Source organism: Theropithecus gelada, chromosome 1 (assembly GCF_003255815.1).
Source record: "Theropithecus gelada isolate Dixy chromosome 1, Tgel_1.0, whole genome shotgun sequence".
NCBI lineage: Eukaryota > Metazoa > Chordata > Mammalia > Primates > Cercopithecidae > Theropithecus > Theropithecus gelada.
In genome coordinates this window covers 19893461-19916628 of record NC_037668.1, presented here as the reverse complement: position 1 = coordinate 19916628, position 23168 = coordinate 19893461, and the positions used below count along the sequence as shown (strand labels likewise).

Genomic DNA, 23168 nt, shown 5'->3' with positions numbered 1-23168 from the left:
TTTTTAGTAGAGACAGTGTTTCACCATGTTGGTCAGGCTGGTCTTGAACTACTGACCTCAAGTGATCCGTCCGTCTCAGCCTCCCAAAGTGCTGGGATTACAGGCGTGAGCCACTGCGCCTGGCCCATCCATGGAATTTCAATCAGTGTTATCAGTAAGGGTGCCCCATCAGCAGATGCTGCTACAGTTGATAGTTATCACTAGGAATTTCTAAAATCTGAAAGCATGCCCTAATTTTGACATTTTTTCCTGCCCCTTAACAGTTTAATTTGTTTATTTAAAAATGTTTTGATCGGCTGGGCACGGTGGCTCACATGCCTGTAATCCCAGCACTTTGGGAGGCTGAGGCAGGCAGATCACAAGGTCAGGAGATTGAGACCATCCTAGCTAACACGGTGAAACTCCATCTCTACTAAAAATCCAAAAAGAAATTAGCCGGGTGTGGTGGGGGGCGCCTGTAGTCCCAGCTACTCAGAAGGCTGAGACAGGAGAATGGCATGAACCTGGGAGGTGGAGCTTGCAGTGAGCCAAGATTGTGCCACTGCACTCCAGCCTGGGCGACAGAGCAAGATTCCACCTCGAAAAAAAAAAAAAAGGTTTTGATCAATTACAGATATGAAAGGAGGCTTGCTACATTAAGCTAAAATTGCCTCATGCCCCGTAGGGAATTCTACATCTCATTTTAAATCATAAAAGTAACTTACCAGGATTTTTTAAAATTACAAAGACATTGAATGTTTATTGTAGAATTTTTTTTAAAAAACACAGATAAGCAAACTAGAAGTATTGTTCATAATCCTGCCACCAAAATATGAACACTTCACATCTACTATAAATATCATGAAATCATACTGTACCTTCTGCTTTGTAACCTATTTCACTTAAAGACACATCCCTTTCAGTCAATCACCGCCAACCACATGGTTTAAAGGATCTATAGCCTGCTATTAGTTAAGGCACCAGCATTTATGGACCACTGTCTCTGTGCCAGACACGCAGGAGGTTACTGCAGTCACCTAAGTGCTAAGTAATTTCATGCCAATCCAACTGGCAGCAATTTAACAGTTGGGAAACACCAAGCATTCATGACAGAGGAACCCTGTGCTGCTGGTGGGAGTGCAAGTCAGTCCCCTTCCTGGTCCAGCTGTGAGGACCATGCGGCCCAGATGCCCCCCACCTAGGTACAGGCCCCAGAGGCACTCACACCTCGCACACCGATACGCGTACAAGCTGGTTCACTGAAGCTCTGCTTAAGGTAGCAAAACCTAGAAAAATATTAGTTTGAACCATGTGAAATTGATGATTTTGCAGATTAAAAAAATGGTCCAAGCCGGGCACAGTGGCTTAGGCATGTAATCCCAGCACTTTGGGAGGCTGAGGTGGGCAGATCCCCTGAAGTCAGGAGTTCCAGACTAGCCTGACCAACACATCTACTAAAAATACAAAATTAGCCAGGGATGGTGGCGGGTGCCTGTAATCCCAGCTACTTGGGAGGCTGAGGCAATCCCTTAAACCCCGGGAGGCGGAGGTTGCAGTGAGCCGAGATTGCACCACTGCACTCCAGCCTGGGCAACAAGAGCAAGATTCCATCTCAAAAAAAAAAAAAAAAGGTCCAATACCAGCTATTTCATATGGTACAACCTAAGAACTGGAATGTCTATTTGCAGGTAAACATACTGTGGTAGGTTCATACAAAGGAATATTTTAACAGCCGAAATTTCTGCCTAGAGCTGCACATGCCAACACGGACATGATCAAAGCAAGCCACAAACACACAGACAGAAGGTGAGGGATCAACAACCACCTGCCCAGCACCTCAGCTCCCTGCTTTCCAGGGAACACCCCAGACATGGTCATTCCCAATGCCTACCCCCAAATGACAGCTTTGAACCCCACTCTCTCTGACCCCCTCCTATCTTTCCTGCTCACACCTCTGGTTCTCCAACTCCTTTCCTCCGTACTGGGACCCTTCAGACTCCACCGCTTTCCACCCTCCTGCAAACCCCTGACTCTGACCCTTTTCTCCTAACCGTCCTGCCCCACCCGAACCTACAATGTTCTTGCTGTGCTTTTTTTTTTAAGTCAGGGTCTGGCTCTGTTGCCCAGGCTGGAGTGCAGTGACATGATCTTGGCTCACTACAGCCTCTGCCTCCCAGGCTCAAGCCAACCTCCTACCTTAACCTCCCAAGTAGCTGAGATTACAGGCATGAGCCACCAGGCCTGGCTTATTTCTGTATTTTTCATAGACACGGGGTTTTGTCATGTTGCTCAGGCTAATCCGAAACTCCTAACCTCAAGCAATCCACCTACCTGGGCCTCCCAAAGGGCTGGGATGACAGGCATGAGCCACCATGCAATGCTCCTGGCCCCGTGCTGTGCTCACTAACCAGCTTAGGTGCCTGGGTCTGTCACTGCAATCACTACCTGGTGTCCAGTACTTCATGGCATTCCTACTACCTATTCCTCATCATCAGACCCCCATTCTCCCAGAAAAAACTACCGTACACACTTTGCACATCCTTTCTATTCAGCAGAGAACCCTGATTTTTATTTCACTAAGAGAAGCAACCAAAGGGGAACTTTCATTCTCCCACCACCCCCGCATCTGTACTCATCCCTCTACGTGGAAGACCTCTCCCTGCCCCGATCCCTTCCTTCCCACCTTCTCGAGGCCTCTGCCGCTAAATCAGCTCCTCTCTTTCCAGCATCAGTTTCCCTCTCCATTGGATGAGCATACGAATTCGCCATGTTAATACTTATTACACATAACATCTCAGACCACTTACACCCCTCCAGCTACTACTCTATCTCCCTACTCTTCTTTTTAACTAAAATCCTTGAAAAAATCATCAACGCTATCTTCACTTCCTCTTACTCTTTCATTCAATAGATACTTATTAGGTGCCCACTCTGTGCTAGAAATGTGTTAGGTGCAGAAAGCAGAGCCCTCCTGGGCTCATCTTTTATGGGGAAGAGATCATCACTAAGAGGAGTAAGTAGCAGGTGGCAGGGCATGGTGGCTCACGCCTGTAATCCCAGCACTTTTGGAGGCTGAGGCAGGCAGATCACCTGAGGTCAGGAGTTTGAGATCAGCCTGGCCAACAAGGTGAAATCCCATCTTTACTAAAAAAATACAAAAATTAACTGGGTGTGGTGGTGGGTGCCTGTAATCCCAGCTACTCGGGAGGCTGAGGCAGGAGAATCACTTAAGGAGGCAGAGGTGGCAGTGAGTCAAGATCGCACCATTGCATTCCAGCCTGGGTGACAAGAGCGAAATTCCATCTCAAAAAATAAAAAAATAAGAGGAGTAAGTAGCAGGTGTGGTGAGTTCAATGGTGGAAAGTATTAAGGAGACATAGAGCAGGAAGGACAGGAAGAATGGGGGCTGCAACTGAGGGAGAAGAGCCAGGGAGGGCCTCTGAGAAGGCCACCTCCGAAGCAGAGCAGTGAGCAGAGGAAACTGCAGGTGCAAGGCCCTACGGCAGGTTCTGGGCTGAGCAAGGCCAGAGAAGCTGCTGTGGAGCAAACAAGGAAGAAGGCAGGAGTGAGGCAGGCACAGGGAGTGGTTCACGCAAGACCACAAGGGACTCTGCTCTTACTAAATAAGAAGGGAAGCCACTGGAGGCTTCTAAGTGGAGCGGGGCCAAGACCTGCTTGCCACTTTATGGGGTCACTCTGGCTGCTATGTTAAGATTAGACTGCAGGGGAGCAAGGCAGAAGCAAGAAGAGCGGGCTGGGTGTGGTGGCTCATCTCTGTAATCTCAGCACTTTGGGAGGCCGAGGCAGGCAGATCACTTGAGCCCAGGAGTTTGAGACCAACCTGAGCAACACGGCGAAATCCCATCATAAAAATTAGCCAGAGGCTGAGCGCGGTGGCTCACTCCTATAATCCCAGCACTCTGGGAAGCCAAGGTGGGCGGATCATTTGAGGTCAGGTGTTCGAGACCAGCCTGGCCAACCTGGTGAAGCCCCATTTTTAGAAGCCCTCTACTAAAAACACAAAAATTAGCCAGGCGTGGTAGTGCACGCCTGTAACCCCAGCTACACAGGAGGCTGAGGCAGGAAAATCGCTTGAATCCGAGAGGCAGAGGTTGCAGTGAGCCGAGATCACGCCGCTGTACTCCAGCCTGGGCAACAGAGTAAGGCTTCGTCTCAAAAAAATAAATACATAAATAAATAAAAAAGCCGGGTATGGTGATGTGTTCCTGTGGTACCAGCTACATGGGAGGCCGAGGTAGAAGGCTTGCTTGGGCCCAGGCGCTCAAGGCTGCAGTGAGCCATAACTGCACCACTGCATTCTAGCCTGGGTAACAGAGCAAGACCCTGTCTCAAAAAAAAAAAAAAAGACAAATGAACTAAGATCCCTGGCAGTAATCTAGATGGGACAGCAGTGGGTTGGCCGGGGTGCAAGCAGTGGCGTGACAACAGGTGCCAGGTTCTGAATGTAGGTAACTTTTTGTTATGAAATAATTCCAAACATACACAGAAGTAGAGAGTACAATAAACTCCCACAAGCCCATCACCATGCTTCAACCAGCACCCCCATTCCGTGTGTTTCCCGTCTCTCCACCCCTTATTCACCAGTGTCTTAGAGAATCCCAGGCATTCTGTCATCTCACCCTTAAATACTTTAGCCTACTCCTCAAAGAGGCATTTTCTCACTAGACACACCATTATCAAGCTAAGAAACACAGTAATGTCTTACTATCAACAAGTAAACCTCACCAATTGTCTCAGAAATGTCTTTTTGTGGTTGTTTTGTCCAAAACAGGATCAAGACAAAGGCTAATCATTGTATTTCACTGTCATTTCTAAGTCTCTTCTATTTTATTTTATTTTTGAGACAGAATCTTGCTCTGTCACCCAGGCTGGAATGCAGTGGCGCGACCTCAGCTCGCTGCAACCTCTGCCTCCCAAGTTCAAACAATTCTCCTGTCTCAGCCTCCCGAGTAGCTGGAATTATAGGCACCCACCACCATGTCTGGCTAATTTTTGTATTTTTAGTAGAGATGGGGTTTCACCATATTGGTCAGGGTGACCTGTCTTGGCCTCCCAAAGTGCTGGGATTACAGGCACAAGCCACCACACCCAGCCCCTAAGTCTCTTTCAAATCTCCTTAAATCTCTATCAGATCTACTTCAATTTTTCCACGACTGACTTGTTCTGGAAATCAGGTCAGCTGTTCTATAGACAAGAGTGCTACTGCTTTATGGCGGCATTGTTATTTTTTTATTTTTAGGTTTTCTTTTTTCTTTAATTATTATACTTTAAGTTCTAGAGTACATGTGCACAATGTGCAGGTTTGTTACATATGTATACATGTGCCATGTTGGTGTGCTGCACCCATCAACTCGTCAGCACCCTTCAACTTGTCATTTACATCAGGTATAACTCCCAGTGCCATCCCTCCCCCCTCCCCCCTCCCCACAATAGGCCCCAGTGTGTGATGTTCCCCTTCCCATGTCTAAGTGATCTCAATGTTCAATTCCCACCTATGAGTGAGAATATGCGGTGTTTGGTTTTCTGTTCTTGCGATAGTTTGCTAAGAATGATGGTTTCCAGCTGCATCCATGTCCCTACAAAAGACACAAACTCATCCTTTTTTATGGCTGCATAGTATTCCATGGTGTATATGTGCCACATTTTCTTAATCCAGTCTGTCACTGATGGACATTTGGGTTGATTCCAAGTCTTTGCTATTGTGAATAGTGCCACAATAAACATACGTGTGCATGTGTCTTTACAGCAGCACGATTTATAATCCTTTGGGTATATACCCAGTAATGGGATGGCTGGGTCATATGGTATTTCTAGTTCTAGATCCTTGAGGAACCGCCATACTATTTTCCACAATGGTTGAACTAGTTTACAATCCCACCAACAGTGTAAAAGTGTTCCTATTTCTCCACATCCTCTCCAGCACCTGTTGTTGCCTGACTTTTTAATGATCGCCATTCTAACTGGTGTGAGATGGTATCTCATTGTGGTTTTGATTTGCATTTCTCTGATGGCCAGTGGTGATGAGCATTTTTTCATGTGTCTGTTGGTTGTATGAATGTTTTCTTTTGAGAAATGTCTGTTCATATCCTTTGCCCACTTTTTGATGGGGTTGTTTTTTTCTTGTAAATTTGTTTAAGTTCTTTGTAGGTTCTGGATATTAGCCCTTTGTCAGATGAGTAGATTGCAAAAATTTTCTCCCATTCTGTAGGTTTCCTGTTCACTCTGATGATAGTTTCTTTTGCTGTGCAGAAGCTCTTTAGTTTAATTAGATCCCATTTGTCAATTTTGGCTTTTGTTGCCTTTGCTTTTGGTGTTTTAGACATGAAGTCCTTGCCCATGCCTATGTCCTGAATGGTATTACCTAGGTTTTCTTCTAGAGTTTTTATGGTATTAGGTCTAACATTTAAGTCTCTAATCTATCTTGAATTAATTTTCATATAAGGAGTAAGAAAAGGATCCAGTTTCAGCTTTCTGCTTATGGCTAGCCAATTTTCCCAGCACCATTTATTAAATAGGGAATCCTTTCCCTGTTTCTTGTTTTTGTCAGGTTTGTCAAAGATCAGATGGCTGTAGATGTGTGGTATTATTTCTTTTTTTTTTTTTTTTTTTGAGACGGAGTCTCGCTCTGTCACCCAGGCTGGAGTGCAGTGGCCGGATCTCAGCTCACTGCAAGCTCCGCCTCCCGGGTTCACGCCATTCTCCTGCCTCAGCCTCCCGAGTAGCTGGGACTACAGGCGCCTGCCACCTCGCCCGGCTAAGTTTTTTTTGTATTTTTTAGTAGAGACGGGGTTTCACTGTGTTAGCCAGGATAGTCTCGATCTCCTGACCTCGTGATCCGCCCGTCTCGGCCTCCCAAAGTGCTGGGATTACAGGCTTGAGCCACCGCGCCCGGCCATGTGTGGTATTATTTCTGAGGACTCTATTCTGTTCCATTGGTCTATATCTCTGTTTTGGTACCAGTACCGTGCTGTTTTGGTTACTGTAGCCTTGTAGTATAGTTTGAAGTCAGGTAGCATGATGCCTCCAGCTTTGTTCTTTTGACTTTGGACTGTCTTGGCAATGCGGGCTCTTTTTTGGTTCCATATGAACACTAAAGCAGTTTTTTCCAATTCTGTGAAGAAAGTCATTGGTAGCTTGATGGGGATGGCATTGAATCTATAAATTACCTTGGACGGTATGGCCATTTTCACAATATTGATTCTTCCTATCCATGAGCATGGTATGTTCTTCCATTTGTTTGTGTCCTCTTTTATTGCACTGAGCAGTGGTTTGTAGTTCTCCTTGAAGAGGTCCTTCACATCCCTTGTAATTTGGATTCCTAGGTATTTTTTCTCTTTGAAGCTATCGTGAATGGGAGTTCATTCATGATTTGGCTCGCTCTCTGTCTGTTACTGGTGTATAAGAATGCTTCTGATTTTTGCACATTGATTTTGTATCCTGAGACTTCGCTGAAGTAGCTTATCAGCTTAAGGAGATTTTGAGCTGAGACGATGGGGTTTTCTTTTTTTTTTTTTTTTTTTTTTGTTGAGACGGAGTCTCGCTCTATCGCCCAGGCTAGAGTGCAGTGGCCGGATCTCAGCTCACTGCCACCTCCGCCTCGCGGGTTTACGCCATTCTCCTGCCTCAGCCTCCCGAGTAGCTGGGATTACAGGTGCCTGCCACCTCACCCGGCTAGGTTTTTGTATTTTTTAGTAGAGACAGGGTTTCACCAGGTTAGCCAGGATGGTCTCGATCTCCTGACCTTGTGATCCACCCGTCTCGGCCTCCCAAAGTGCTGGGATTACAGGCTTGAGCCACCGTGCCCGGCCTGACGATGGGGTTTTCTAAATATACAATCATGTCATCTGCAAACAGGGACAATTTGACTTCTTCTTTTCCTAACTGAATACCCTTGATTTCTTTCTCTTGCCTGATTGCCCTGGCCAGAACTTCCAACACTATTTTGAATAGGAGTGGTGAGAGAGAGCATCCCTGTCTTGTGCAGGTTTTCAAAGGGAATGCTTCCAGTTTTTGCCCATTCAGTATGATATTGGCTGTGGGTCTGTCATAAATAACTCTTATTATTTTGAGATACATTCCATCAATACCGAATTTATTGAGAGTTTTTAGCATGAAGGGCTGTTTAATTTTATCAAAGGCCTTTTCTGCATCTATTGAGATAATCATGTGGTTTTTGTCTTTGGTTCTATTTATATGCTGGATTATGTTTATTGATTTGCGTATGTTGAACCTGCCTTGAATCCCAGGGATGAAGCCCTCTTGATCATGGTGGATAAGCTTTTTGATGTGCTGCTGGATTCGGTTTGCCATTATTTGATTGAGGATTTTTGCATCGATGTTCATCAGGGAATATTGGTCTAAAATTCTCTTTTTTTGTTGTGTCTCTGCCAGGCTTTGGTATCAGGATGATGTTGGCCTCATAAAATGAGTTAGGGAGGATTCCCTCTTTTCCTATTGATTGGAATAGTTTCAGAAGGAATGATACCAGCTCCTCCTTGTACCTCTGGTAGAATTCAGCTGTGAATCCATCTGGTCCTGGACTTTTTTTGGTTGGTAGGCTATTAATTATTGCTTCAATTTCAGAGCCTGTTATTGGTCTATTCAGGGATTCAACTTATTCCTGGTTTAGTCTTGGGAGAGTGTGTCCAGGAAATTATCCATTTCTTCTAGGTTTTCTAGTTTATTTGCATAGAGGTGTTTATAGTATTCTCTGATGGTAGTTTGTATTTCTGTGGGGTTGGTGGTGATATCCCCTTTATCATTTTTTATTGCATCTATTTGATTCTTCTCTCTTTTCTTCTTTATTAGGCTTGCTAACAGTCTATCAATTTTGTTGATCTTTTCAAAAACAAACTCCTGGATTCATTGATTTTTTGGAGGGTTTTTTGTGTCTCTATCTCCTTCAGTTCTGCTCTGATCTTAGTTATTTCTTGCCTTCTGCTAGCTTTTGAATGTATTTGCTCTTACTTCTCTAGTTCTTTTAATTGTGATGTTAAGATGTCAATTTTAGATCTTTCCAGCTTTCTCTTGTGGGCATTTAGGGCTATAAATTTCCCTCTACACACGCTTTAAATGTGTCCCAGAGATTCTGGTATGTTGTATCTTTGTTCTCATTGGTTTCAAAGAACATCTTTATTTCTGCCTTCATTTCGTTATGTACCCAGTAGTCATTCAGGAGCAGGTTGTTCAGTTTCCATGTAGTTGAGCGGTTTTGATTGAGTTTCTTAGTCCTGCGTTCTAGTTTGATTGCACTGTTGTCTGAGAGACAGTTTGTTATACTTTCTGTTCTTTCACATTTGCTGAGGAGTGCTTTACTTCCAACTATGTGGTCAATTTTGGAATAATTGCGATGTAGTGCTGAGAAGAATGTATATTCTATTGATTTGGGGTGGAGAGTTCTGTAGATGTCTATTAGGTCTGCTTGGTGCAGAGATGAGTTCAATTCCTGAATATCCTTGTTAACTTTGTCTCGTTGATCTGTCTAATGTTGACAGTGGAGTGTTGAAGTCCCCCATTATTATTGTATGGGAGTCTAAGTCCCTTTGTAAGTCTCTAAGGACTTGCTTTATGAATCTGGGTGCTCCTGTATTGGGTGCATATATATTTAGGATAGTTAGCTCTTCCTGTTGAATTGATCGCTTTACCATTATGTAATGGCCTTCTTTGTCTCTTTTGATCTTTGTTGGTTTAAAGTCTGTTTTATCAGAGACTAGGATTGCAACCCCTGCCTTTTGTTTTCCATTTGCTTGGTAATCTTCCTCCATCCCTTTATTTTGAGCCTATGTGTGTCTCTGCATGTGAGATGGGTCTCCTGAATACAGCAAACTGACGGGTCTTGACTCTTTATCCAATTTGCCAGACTGTATCTTTTAATTGGACCATTTAGTCCATTTACATTTAAGGTTAATATTGTTATGTGTGAACTTGATCCTGTCATTGTGATATTAGCTGGTTATTCTGCTCGTTAGTTGATGCAGTTTCTTCCTAGCATCAATGGTCTTTACATTTTGGCATGTTTTTGCAATGGCTGGTACCAGTTGTTCCTTTCCATGTTTAGTGCTTCCTTCAGGATCTCTTGTAGGGCAGGCTTGGTGGTGACAAAATCTCTAAGCATTTGCTTGTCTGTAAAGGATTTTATTTCTCCTTCACTTAGGAAGCTTAGTTTGGCTGGATATGAAATTCTGGGTTGAAAATTCTTTTCTTTAAGAATGTTGAATATTGGCCCCCACTCTCTTCTGGCTTGTAGAGTTTCTGCTGAGAGATCCGCTGTTAGTCTGATGGTCTTCCCTTTGTGGGTAACCCGACCTTTCTCTCTGGCTGCCCTTAACATTTTTTCCTTCATTTCAATTTTGGTGAATCTGACAATTATGTGCCTTGGTGCATAACTGGGAAAGGAGTATCTTTGTGGCGTTCTCTGTATTTCCTGAATTTGAATGTTGGCCAGCCTTACTAGGTTGGGGAAGTTCTCCTGGATGATATCCTGAAGAGTGTTTTCCAACTTGGTTCCATTTTCCCCCTCACTTTCAGGCACACCAATCAGATGCAGATTTGGTCTTTTCACATAATCCCATATTTCTTGGAGGCTTTGTTCATTTCTTTTTCCTCTTTTTTCTCTAGACTTCTCTTCTCACTTCATTTCATTCATTTGATCTTCAGTTATTGATACTTTCTTCCAATTGATCGAGTCGGTTACTGAAGCTTGTGCATTTGTCACATAATTCTCGTGTCATGGTTTTTATCTCTATCAGTTCATTTATGGCCTTCTCTGCATTGATTATTCTAGTTATCCATTCTTCCATTCCTTTTTCAAGATTTTTAGTTTCTTTGTGCTGAGTATGTAGTTCCTCCTTTAGCTTTGAGTTTGATTGACTGAAGCCTTCTTCTCTCAACTCATCAAAGTCATTCTCCGTCCAGCTTTGATCCGTTGCTGGCAATGAGCTGCATTCCTTTGGAGGGGGAGATGCACTCTGATTTTTTTAATTTCCAGCTTTTCTGCCCTGCTTTTTCCCCATCTTTGTGGTTTTATCTGCCTTTGGTCTTTGATGATGGTGACGTACTGATGGGGTTTTGGTGTGGGTGTCCTTTCTATTTGTTAGTTTTCCTTCTAACAGTCAGTACACTCAGCTGCAGGTCTGTTGGAGTTTGCTTGAGGTCCACTCCAGACCCTGTTTGCCTGGGTATCAGCAGAGGATGCTGCAGAAGGTAGAATATTGCTGAACAGCGAGTGTTGCTGTCTGATTCTTGCTCTGGAAATTTCGTTTCAGAGGTGTGCCCAGCCATGTGAGGTGTGAGGTGTCAGTCTGCACCTAGTGGGGGATGTCTCCCAGTTAGGTTACTCAAGGGTCAGGGACCCACTTGAGCATGCAGTCTGTCCGTTCTCAGATCTCAACCTCCAAGCTGGGAGACCCACTGCTCTCTTCAAAGCTGTCAGACAGGGTCATTTACATCTGCAGAAGTTTCTGCTTTTTGTTTAGCTATGCCCTGTCCCCAGAGGTGGAGTCTATAGAGGCTGGCAGGCCTCCTTGACCTGTGGTGGTCTCCACCCAGCTTGAGCTTCCTGGCGGCTTTGTTTACCTACTTAAGCCTCAGCAATGGCAGGCACCCCTCCCCCAGCCTCACTGCTGCCTTTCAGTTAGATCTCAGACTGCTGTGCTAGCAAGGAGGGAGGCTCCGTGGGCGTGGGGCCCTCTGGGCCAGGTGTGGGATATAATCTGCTGGTTTGCTAAGACCCTTGGTAAAGCACAGTATTAGGGTGGGAGTTACCCGATTTTCCAGGTGTTGTGTGTCTCAGTTTCCCTTGGCTAGGAAAAGGGATTCTCTTCCCCCTCGCGCTTTCCAGGTGAGGCAATGCCTCGCCCTGCTTCAGCTCTCGCTGGTTGGGCTGCACCAGCTGACTAGTACCAATTGTCCAGCACTCCCCAGTGAGATGGACCCAGTACCTCAGTTGAAAATGCAGAAATCACGCGTCTTCTGTGTCGCTCGTGCTGGGAGCTGGAGGCTGGAGCTGTTCCTATTCAGCCATCTTGCTGAGGATCTCAGTGGCATTATTTTGGTCTTCTATTCCCTATATTTCCTTTTGACTACAAATCTGTCATAGAGCTTGACTAGTATAGGTGTTTTTTTTTTGGTAGAACTTTAAAATGCTGTGGTTGCCTTTATCTTGCATCACTTTTTAGGGGGCTCATATCTGTTTATCTCATTTTTAGTGAGGCTAAAATTAGCAAGTTCAAATGGTAACATCCTGATCCATCCACTGTAAAAGTGCCCATCAATACTTTAACTGATGAATTAAGGAAGCTCAGATAACCACTGTCTGAAACAGGTATCTTACTGGGCTTTGCACAATGGTCATTTTTTAATTCTATCATTTCTTCTGCATTTATGAGCTAGAGTTCTTCTGTAAAGAACTTTCTCTCATTCACTAGGGTTTTTTTGCTCTGAAAATGCTATTACATTGGCGTTGGAAAAACAAGATAAATACTTCTTCCTTCTCTTTAATTATCAAGTTTCATGTTAATGAACCATTATCTTTCCATTTTTAGTTGTGTCCAGTGTTATTTCTCCCTTCTTTATACCATTACAAATTAATGCCTTTTTAAATCATTGGTGAATTTTAATCAAATGTAGTACTTGATGCTCAAATTGCTCCGTCTTTGGCGCATGGGACACCCTCTTTGTTTGCTCTTGTGTCTTTTTCTTTTTGTTTGGAAACTTTCAAATCAGAATAAAAACAGATAAAATAGTATTACAAATCCCTATATGCCTATTACTCAGCAGCCTCAGCAATTCTCAATTCATGGCCATTCCCATTTCATTGTAACATCTCTCCCGGCCACTAGGCTATTCCGAAACAAATCTCAAACACCACATTGCTTCACATGCAAACACTTCAGCACAAACTCCAAGAAATAAGAACACCACCTCTAAATAAACCACCTCTGAATAAAACCTCCTGTCTTTTCATTCAAATTTCAATAGTCTTTGATAGCTTTCTGGCATAACAGCTCCAGATCTGGAATCAGTCATTTTTCTAAGAAGGCCTGGTTCTCTTTAGTGGAAAAGAACACAATCTATAGGCTAGGTGTGTTACTGCTATTGGGTAATCAGAGCTCCAAGGTCTCTCAGCGGACAGAGCTAGAAGATATGCACCTTAAAAGAGGAAAAAGTCGCCGGGTGCAGTGTCTCATGCCTGTAATCCCAGCACTTTGGGAGGCTGAGGCGGGCAGATCACCTGAGGTCAGGGGTTCGAAACCAGCCTGACCATCATGGAGAAACCCCATCTCTACTAAAAATACAAATTGAGCCAGGCGTGGTGGCACATGCCTGCAATCCCAGCTACTCGGGAGAGTAAAGCACAACTTCTTGAACCCGGGAGTCAGAGGTTGCAGTGAACTGAGATCCAGCCACTCTGCACTCCAGCCCGGGCAACAAGAGCGAAACTCTGTCTAAAAAAAAAAGGAACAAAATACTAAGACACTCTAACACAAATGAACCCCAAAAACATGCTTAGTGAAAGAAAACACAAAATTCCACATTGTATGATTCTATTGATATAAAATGTCCAGAATAAGAAATCCTTAAGAGACAGAAAGTAGATTCGTGGTTACCAGGAGCTAGGAGGAAGGGGGAAAGGGAAGGACTGCTAATGGGTATGAGGTTTATTTTGGGGGTGATGAAAATGTTCAGAAATTAGGATTGATGGCTGCACAATCTTGTGAATATACTAGTAACTGAATTGTACTTTTTTTTTTTTTTTTTGAGACACAGTTTCACTCTGTCGCCCAGGCTGGAGTGCAGTGGCCCGATCTCGTCTCACTGCACCCTCTGTCTCCTGGGTTCAAGCGATTCTTGTGCCTCAACCTCCTGAGTAGCTGGGATTACAGGTATGTGCCACCATGCCTGGATAATTTTGTTGTTGTTGTTGTTGTTGTTGTTGTTGTTTGAAATGGAGTCTCGCTCTGTTGCCAGGCTGCAGTCCAGTGGGGCAATCTTGCCTCGTAGCAACCTCCACCTCCCGGGTTCAAGTGATTTCCCTGCCTCAGCCTCTTGAGTAGCTGGGACTACAGGCACGTGCCACCATGCCCAGCTAATTTTTTATATTTTAGTAGAGACAGGGTTTCACCATGTTGGCCAGGCTGGTCTCAAACTCCTGACCTTGTGATCCACCCACCTCAACCTCCCAAAGTGCTGGGATTACAGGTGTGAGCCACCGCGCCCGGCTAATTTTTGTATTATTACTAGAGATGGGGTTTCACTATGTTGACCAGGCTGTTCTAAAACTTCTGATGTCAAGTTATCCACCCGCCTCGGCCTCCCAAAGTGCTGGGATTACAGGCATGAGTCACCACACCCGGCCTGAATTGTACATTTTTAAATAACAAATTTTCCAGACTGGGCAACATGGTAAGACTCCATCTCTACTAAAATTACAAAAACATAGCCAGGCATGGTGGTGCGCACCTGTGGTCCCAGCTACATATGAGGCTAGGATCGCTTGAGCCTTGAAGGCAGAGGTTGCAGTGAGCTGAGACCGCAACACTGCATTCCAGTCTGGGTGACAAAATGAGACCCCGTCTCAAACAAACAAACAAACAAACAAACAGTTAATGGTAAATTTTAAGATATGTAAATAATATCTATAATTAAATTTTTTTTTTTTTTGAAACAGGGTCTTACTCTTGTTGCCCAGACTGGAGCACAATGGCACGTGATCTCAGCTCACTGCAACCTCCACCTCCTGAGTTCAAGTGATTCTCCTGCCTTAACCTCTCGAGTAGCTGAGATTACAGGCATGTGCCACCACGCCCAGCTAATTTTTGTATTTTTAGTAGAGGCAGGGTTTCTCCATGTTGGTCAGGCTGGTCTTGAACACCTGACCTCAGGTGATCCGCCCGCCTCTGCCTCCCAAAGTGCTGGGATTACAGGCGTGAGCCACCATGCCCAGACTTTAAAATGTTAATTACATGAAAAGTTTTTTTAAAATACTGGCTATTGTAGTAGATGATCTTTCAACTCTGACCCAAGATTCTGTGTCTTCTACCAGAAACTTGGAAACTGCTGCAGGCCAATTTATTAGTTTGTAATCAGGGTAAAATCTCAGACGTTTCAGTTTTTTTGTTTTTGTTTTTGTTTTTTTGAGATGGAGTCTCACTGTGTTGCCCAGGCTGGAGTGCAGTGGCACAATCTTGACTCACTGCAAGCTTCACCTGCCGGGTTCACGCCATTCTCCTGCCTCAGCCTCCTGAGTAGCTGGGACTACAGGCGCCCACCACCACGCCCGGCTAATTTTTTGTATTTTTAGTAGAGGCAGGGTTTCAGCGTGTTAGCCAGGATGGTCTTGATCTCCTGACCTTGTGATCCGCCCGCCTCGGCCTCCCAAAGTGCTGGGATTACAGGTGTGAACTACCACACTCGGCTCGTTTCCCAGTTCTTGACACGGCATTAATGTTATCATTAGAAATTTCTTTTTCTCTTTTCTTTTTTTGTTTTAAGAGACGTGGTCTCACTATGTTGCCTAGGCTGGTCTTGAACTCCTTGGGCTCAAGTGATCCTTCTGCCTCAGCCTCCCAAAGTACTGGGATTATAGCTGTAAACTACCAAGCCTGGTCTAGAAATTTCTTTTTAAAACCCTACTTCTTCTCTAAAGCACAACTCAAATCTCTCTTATGAGGCTGGTCCAAGTTTGAGTCGAAAGAAGGCACTACGGGGAGGGCTGCTGCTTTCTGTGAAGGGGATGAGGATGAAACGTTCCCTTACCATGGTGTGGGACAGTATGGCCAAGCAAGCCCCAGGTGCTGGGCTCTGGAATGGGGTCTACTGGGTAGGGGGAAAGAGAGAGGTGGCAGGACTACTCAGCATCTTACCTCCCCCGACCACTGCAGGACCCACATGTAGGGCTCCTCTGCCCACTGCACTGTCAAGTAACAGGTTGGAGTAGCCTGCCAAAATGGGGGAGAAGAACCAGCCCCAGTAGGCTCATCTATCAGGTGCCAAGAATCCCCCAGCCTGCCCCTTTGATTGAACATGATTTCATTTATTGGATCACAATGACTTACTATGCTCCAATACCATTTTCTTCTCTCTGTCAGACAAAACATAATGGTCCATCTTTTATTTGGTGAGTTATTGCCATATCTTATCGGTTACATGATTTGGCACAAAGCAAAGAACATGGGACTTGGGAGCAACTGAACCTGGATTCCACTCCTGGCTGACCACTCACTAGGTCTGTGTACTTAGCTGAGGGACGTGACCTCTCAGAGCCTTGGCTGTCTCACCTCCAAGATGGGGGCATTACCACCAACCAGAGTTACAATAATAATTTAATAAAATCACATGAATAAAGCATTTAGCTTACTTCCTAGAGCATGCCTGACAGTTAAAATATAGTAAATAGTGTAAAGGAATAAAGTACAACTGGGCGGAGATGATTGAGTGGAACTGGTTAGCAAGGGAAAATGGAGACAAGAAAATTGTGAAAAATGTCTGGCATGCTGCAGGGGATCCACAAAGGTTAGTTTCTCTCATCCTTCTTCCAGGATTGAGCTCCTTGAGGGCAAGGACTAGGCTGTTTATCTTTAAGCATGACAAACTGGGGGCACAATATTTTGCATGTAGTAGATGCCCAAAAAAAAAGTCAGGCGGTGCTTCAATTCAATAGATCACACTTTCATTCTCCTTTCATCTGTATTTCAAATATACTTACTACAAAATTTAAGCACTTATATTGTTTTATAATTATTTCAGGTTTGTTGGTCTGGCCTCTCCAAATAGACAGTAAGGTGCCTGGGGTCAAAAATACGATTGCTTACATTCTACTCTCTAAGTCCCATTAACACAGCACTGACCTAACCAGCTCATTTCAAAGTCAAATAGGTGTCATTTTTTTTGGCTGAAACCAACTACTCCCCATTACCAAAGGATCAGCAGCTGAGCCCTAACAAGGTCCCTTCCTAAAAAGAAGCTGCCTCAACCCAAAGTGACAAGAAGGCTGACCAACCCTCCAGGTATACAGGGATAAAGAGTGGGACTAACTGTCCGGGTTGCCAGTTTAGCATTTCAGTGCTAAAACTGGGAAAGTCCGAGGCAAACTGTGATGCATTGGTTACCCTAGTCACCAACCAGTGACTGTCTGCACTATCATAGCTCTCAAACGTCTTTAAAAACTGGGGAAATTAAGTCACTGGCAGGTTACTAAGTCATATGGGAAGGCCAAGGAAGATAAGCAGCCTATTGTGAAGAATACCTTAGAAATATCCAGTGGAAGATTGCCAACATACACCTCTGTCTCTCTTTTCTTGAAACCTAAGAAGAAAAACAGCGTTAAATGGCAGGCATACATACGGTTACAGGATTCAGAGGAGTCAGAACACATAAGTCACTTTTTGTATTTCTTTCTTTCTTCTTTTTTTTTTTTCTTGAGACAGAGTCATGCTCTGTCACCCAGGCTGGAGTGCAGTGGTATGATCATGGCTCACTACAGCCTCGACCTCCCAGGTCTACACAATCCTCCCACCTCAGCCTCACAAGTGACTGGGACTACAGGCACATGCCACCATAACTGGCTTTTTTTTTTTTTTTTTGGTAGAGATAGGGTCTCTCTATGTTGCCCAGCCTGGTCTCAAATTCCTGTGCTCAAGCAATCCTCCTACCTCAGTCTCCCAAAGTCCTGGGATTACAGGCGTGAGCCACTGCACCTGACTTCACTTTTTCTTCAATGTTAAAATATTCCCATGCACATACACCCCTACAAACATCCCCCAACCCCCATGAACACTGAATGGCTATACTGTACCCAATCATTCAGCAATACTTATCAATATTAAGGAGTGGTCCATGATAAGTGCTGGCCGTGCATATCCCTGCCTTCCCCCCAGCAGGGGATCACTCTGCAGGGACCTAGAGCCATGGGCACACCAGGAATTCAGCGCTTGCAATCAGAGAAGTAATTATGAAGTGTTTCAGGACCCATGGGGTTGTGCTTCCCGAGTTAACACTAAGCTGACAGTGGGGAGCATGCAGGGACCCAGGGGAATGCAGGAGGGAGGTTGAAGGGAATCCAGGCAGAGGGAACAACCCATGCCAGGACATGGAGATACGAAAAAGCTCAGCACATTTGGGAAACTGCTCACAGCCAGGACTAGGTGCCAGGTGGATTGCACATTGCATGCAATGAGTGGTGACAGAGGAGGCTAGAAAGGCAGGTGAGGCCAAACTATGAAATAACAGAAGGTTGTACCACAGCAGTCACAGTTTATTCCACTGGCTGGGTGATATGGGTGAGGGCTGTAACCGGTTAGGGGGTGTCAATAGACCTCCGTTTCAGAAAGATCACTTTGGAGATGGTAGAGGGAAAATTGGAAGAAGGCACAAGTGAAACAGAAGCACGGGATTAGGTGCAGCAGGTGCACCAGGGAGTAAGGGTCTGCATCGCAGCAGTGGCAGGCGTCACATCCACTATGAGACAGGAAACATGGTGGCTGACTGGAGGAAAAGCAGAATTTAGGCAGATCCCAAGTTTCACACTGAACAGAAACTGGGCAGACTGGGAACCATTAACTGGGATCCAAGTTGTAGGATGAGAGTTCCAGCACCAGCAAATCCCCCAGCCTAACTTACCTGGAGATTTCTGCTCTTCCAACACTCCATTCTTCCCAAACAGTTTAGCAGACAGTTGGGGGTCACTACTATTCCAGGACCTGTCAAACACAGGTGTCAGCATCGAGCCTCCCAAGCTCAGACTCCGACAAAAGGAAACATGTGCTAGGCATAATCAGAGGGGCCTTGCATAAACCTCCATTCCCCTTCCTGACCAAGGACTTCCCTTCCTCCTCCCAGAATCAGGTTCCAAGCCAGGAAGACCTTCACTAGACCTTTTAAATCACTAACAGTTAAAGTATACTTAGGGTTAGGATTGACTGGCAAGAGATGCCAGTCTTAAGACCGGGGCATGGTGAGACAGGAATGGGAGAAAGAGAAGGCTGGGGGATGGAGCAAGGCTTGTTCATTAGCAAAAGGAAGTGACTTACATGCTGCAGTTGCTTTCCAACAGGATCTCCTGCAAAGCCAACCGGCCACAGTTAGAGGAATGCCAGGATAGTTCACCATCATGTAACCACTGAATAGGTACTGTGGTAAGCAGAATAATGCCCCCCTCCCCCGACCAAAAGTGGTCTACATCCTAATCCTTAGAATCTGTGAATATATTAGATTCATGGCAAGGTTGCAGATAGAGTTAAGGTTGCCCATCAACTGACAAAACAGGCCCGGCACGGTAGCTCACGCTTGTAATCCCAACACTTTGGGAGGCCAAGGCGGGTGGATCACCTGAGGTCAGGAGTTCGAGACCAGCCTGGCCAACATGGCGAAAACCTGTCTCTACCAAAAATACAAAAATTAGCTGGGTGTGGTGACAGGCACCTGTAATCCCAGCTACTCAGGAGGCTGAGGCAGGAGAATTGCTTGAACTCGGGAGGCAGAGGTTTCAGTGAGCCAAGATTGGGCCACTGCACTCCAGCCTGGGCGACAGAGTGAGACAACATCTCAAAAAAAAAAAAAAGAGAGAGAGAGGTGACAACTGAAACAAAGTTAAAGTGATGTGATATGAGAAGGACTGGACTACTGTTGTTGGCTTTGAAGATGGAGGAAGGGGCTGCAGGCCAAGGAATGCTGGCAGCCTCTAGAAGCTGGAAAAGGCAGGGAAATGGATTCTCCAACTAAAGCCTCCAGAAGGAACACAGCCCTGTCGAAACGTTGATTTTAGCCCACTGAGACGTGTGACAGACTTGTGACTTACAGAACTGTGGGATAATATTTGTGTTGTTTAAGCCACTAAGGTTGTAGTATTTTGTTATGAAAGCAAATAGAAAACGAATACAGATAGCATGAGCAACTTTAAAACCACACACAGCTCCGCACAGTGGCTGGCCTGTGGAAATAACAGAACTTTTGGAGTTAGATGCACCTGTGAGTCCAGTCCAGAGACCTTGGGCAAATTTCAACTGTCAAATCAGAATCAAAACACCCATGTCATAGATCATGGCAGTGAACTGAGACACTGCACTTAAAGCACTTGCCAGGTATCAAGAACTCAATGGTAGTTATTGTGTTTATTTTTATGGTTTTCACGGGCACTTTCCTACAATTCCGTGAGTATTATCTTCCCATTTTACAAATGAGAAAACCAAAGCTCAAGGATATCAGGTGATTTTATAAAATTATAAAAGATACTGAGGTAACTCAGTCCTGTGATTCCAAAGCCTTGGTTCTCTTTCTACAGATAACAAGGCTGTTAAAGTCATTTTAAAGGGATTTTTTTTTCCTGTACTTTACAGAAAACATAAATTAAAACATTAAATTTTAAAATAAAACAGTAACTCTTTTCTCTAAATTATTCCCAGCTGTAGGAGAGAACAACCATTTTAGCTGCAAACAATTCTAAATAGAACTAAAAGTAGTTCGGATAATTAAAAGACTTAGGTATGGATGGATAAAAATGGAGAGAGAGGTTTGTAGGCAAAATCAGAGATAAAGGATGTTAGTCCCAGTTCCTGGTAATCCCTGGAAAAGCCTATGGGCTTCTAGAACAGAACAGGCACTGAGACCTCCCAAGCCAAGGCCCAGCATAAATCTGTCCAAGATGCCTTTAAGGGCCTGCCGGGTACTATGCTAAGCAGCTAATACACATTCTCATTTAATCCTCACTCAAACTCTAAGAGGGAGACATTGTTAACCCACGTTACAGATGAAGTCCCGGAGGTGCAGAGGTGATGACCTAGTATCTGGCCAAGATCACTTAGTACCCATGCTCACAAATGTGAGAAGCCTGTTTTTGTTGTGAATCCAAACCATATGACCGTATGATTCCAAAGTGCTGAGTTTCTTTCCAATCTATTGTTTGGTCTGGAGAAGTATCCTATTTGCGTAGTTTTTTTTGTTGTTGCTTTTTGTTTTTTTGTTTTTGTGTCGCCCAGGCTGGAGTGCAATGGTGCGATCTTGGCTCACTGCAATCTCTGCCTCCCACGTTCAAGCGGATCTCCCACCTCAGCCTCCCAGATTGCTGGGACTACAGGCACGCACTACCACGTCGGCTAATTTTTGTGTTTTTAGTAGAGACAAGGTTTCATCATGTTGGCCAGGCTTTGTGTTTTTAAAAAGACCTAAAGAATATATAAGGTGCTCTTACGACTCACCAACAAAGACAACAAATAAACCGATTAAAAAGTGAGCAAAGGATCTGCTAGATATTTCTCCAAAAATATACAAATGGCCAATAAGCACATGAAAAGACGCTCTGCATCTTTGGCCATTAGGAAAGTGCAAATCAAAACCACAATGATAACACTTCATATCAATCAGGGTGGCTAAAAGCAAGAGATACAGATAACATCCTGTATTTCTAACAAGTGTTAAGGACATGAAGAAACATGTCCTTAACTTAATGCTGGTAGGAATGTAAAATGGTGCAGCCACTTTGGAAAAGTTTAGTAGGCTCTCAAAAAGTTAGACAGGGAATTACCATATGACCCAGCAAGTCCACTCCTGGGTAACTATTCAAGAGAAATTCAAATACGTGTCCGCACAAAGACTTTTCCACAAACATTCATAGTAGTGTTGCTTATAATAGCCAAAAAGTGAAAACAATCCAAATATCCATCAACTGATGAATGAATGAAGTGCGGTATAGCAATACAATAGAATATTATTTGGCGATGTAAAAGGAATGAAGTAGTAATACATGCTATACAACCTGGATGAATCTCAAAAATGATGCTAAGGGAAAGAAGGCCACATATTCCATGATTCCACCTCTCTGAATAGACAAATCAGTAAAGGCAGAAAGTAGATTAGTGGCTGTCCAGGATTGGGGAGGCAGAGAGGGAAATGAGGAGTGACTGCTAACTGACAGGAGATCTCTCTTGTGGGTGATGGAGATGTTCTAAAATTAGATTGTTGTGATGGTTGTACTATAAACACACCAAATATACTGAAAACACTTGAGGTGCACACTTAGAACAGGTGAATTTTATGGTATGTGAATTATATCTCAATAAAGCTTTAAAAAAATGTCAATACACATTTTCAAGAACGGTCAGTATGAGCACGCATTTCTTCAGCTTTCCAACCTCACAAACCACCACCCACACAAATGAGGCCGTCCACAGCCGGGATCATTCTGTTTCCATGACTTGTACATGAGGACTCAGTGTTGCTCAGCTCCTGCAGCACATTTAGTTTGCTAAACTAAAAGATTTCTGTTCAGCAAACTAAGTTTAAATTTCGTTTTCTAAACCATAAAGTTTTTTTTTTGGCCTTTTGAGACAGAGTCTCGCTCTGTCGCCCAGGCTGGAGTGCAATGACACGATCTTAGCTCACTGCAACCTCTGCCTCCCGGGTTCAAGCGATTCTCCTGCCTCAGCCTCCTGAGTAGCTGAAACTATAGGCGCGTACCACCACGCCCAGCTAATTTTTGTATTTTTAGTAGAGACCGGGTTTCACCATATTGGCCAGGCTGGGCTCGAACTCTTGACCTCAGGTGATCTGCCGGCCTCGGCCTCCCAAGTGCTGGGATTACAGTCGTGAGCCACCGCGCCTGGCCTCAGAAAGTTTTTAAAGGGCTTCAAAGGGACGGAGGAATGGCACAGGCGTCTTTTCCCATAAAGAGGCCACAGTTCTGCACATGGCGCTCCCCGCCTGCACAAATAAGGACTAGGAGGGCCGCTCCCACCCGGCGCGAGCGAGCGACGTCCCCGCGGGTACAGCGACCCCTTTCCCCCGTCCATCGGGACGAGGGCGTTTTCCATAGCTGCCTGCCGACGCCCCTCCCTCCCAACCCTCGCCCGGCAGCCCGGGACCTGGGAACAAGTCATACCTCGTCTCGCGGGCCACGCGCGTCCACCTGCGGTCGCGACGCCCAGCCTTCGCGCCTTCTCCCTCCGCGCTCCGCCCCCTCAGAGCCCGGGGGCACGGGGCGGGGCTTGCCGGCAGCCAATCCCCAGCGGCCACGGGGATAAGAGCCTCGCGGCGCCCAGGACCTTGTGCCGCGGGAGAGTAACGGAACTAGCGCAGGAGCTGGCGACCGTTGTCCCTGCGCCCGACCCTCAGCCCGCAACCTCTGCCCTACCGCCAAAAATAACGTTTGCAGAAAGAGTGCAGCGGAGTAGGTGGGC

The 23168-nt window shown here is 45.0% G+C and overlaps 1 protein-coding gene across 3 annotated transcripts in view; it reads right to left on the bottom strand.

Moving 5' to 3' along the window:
- Positions 1-23123, bottom strand: part of TDRD10 (tudor domain containing 10) — a 53046-nt gene extending 29923 nt beyond the window's left edge. For 2 of the 3 annotated variants that reach the window (XM_025395610.1, XM_025395626.1), the window contains exons 1-2: positions 18619-19094; positions 17246-17304 (exon numbers count right to left, since the gene is read on the bottom strand). In XM_025395610.1, coding sequence (XP_025251395.1) covers positions 17246-17304; positions 18619-18721 — 162 coding nt within the window. In that variant the 5' untranslated portion in view covers positions 18722-19094. Of the gene's footprint in view, positions 1-17245; positions 17305-18618; positions 19095-22870 lie in introns of those variants that run through there. The other variant, XM_025395618.1, reaches the window with a different exon arrangement.
- Between the last annotated feature and the right edge of the window lie 45 nt (positions 23124-23168).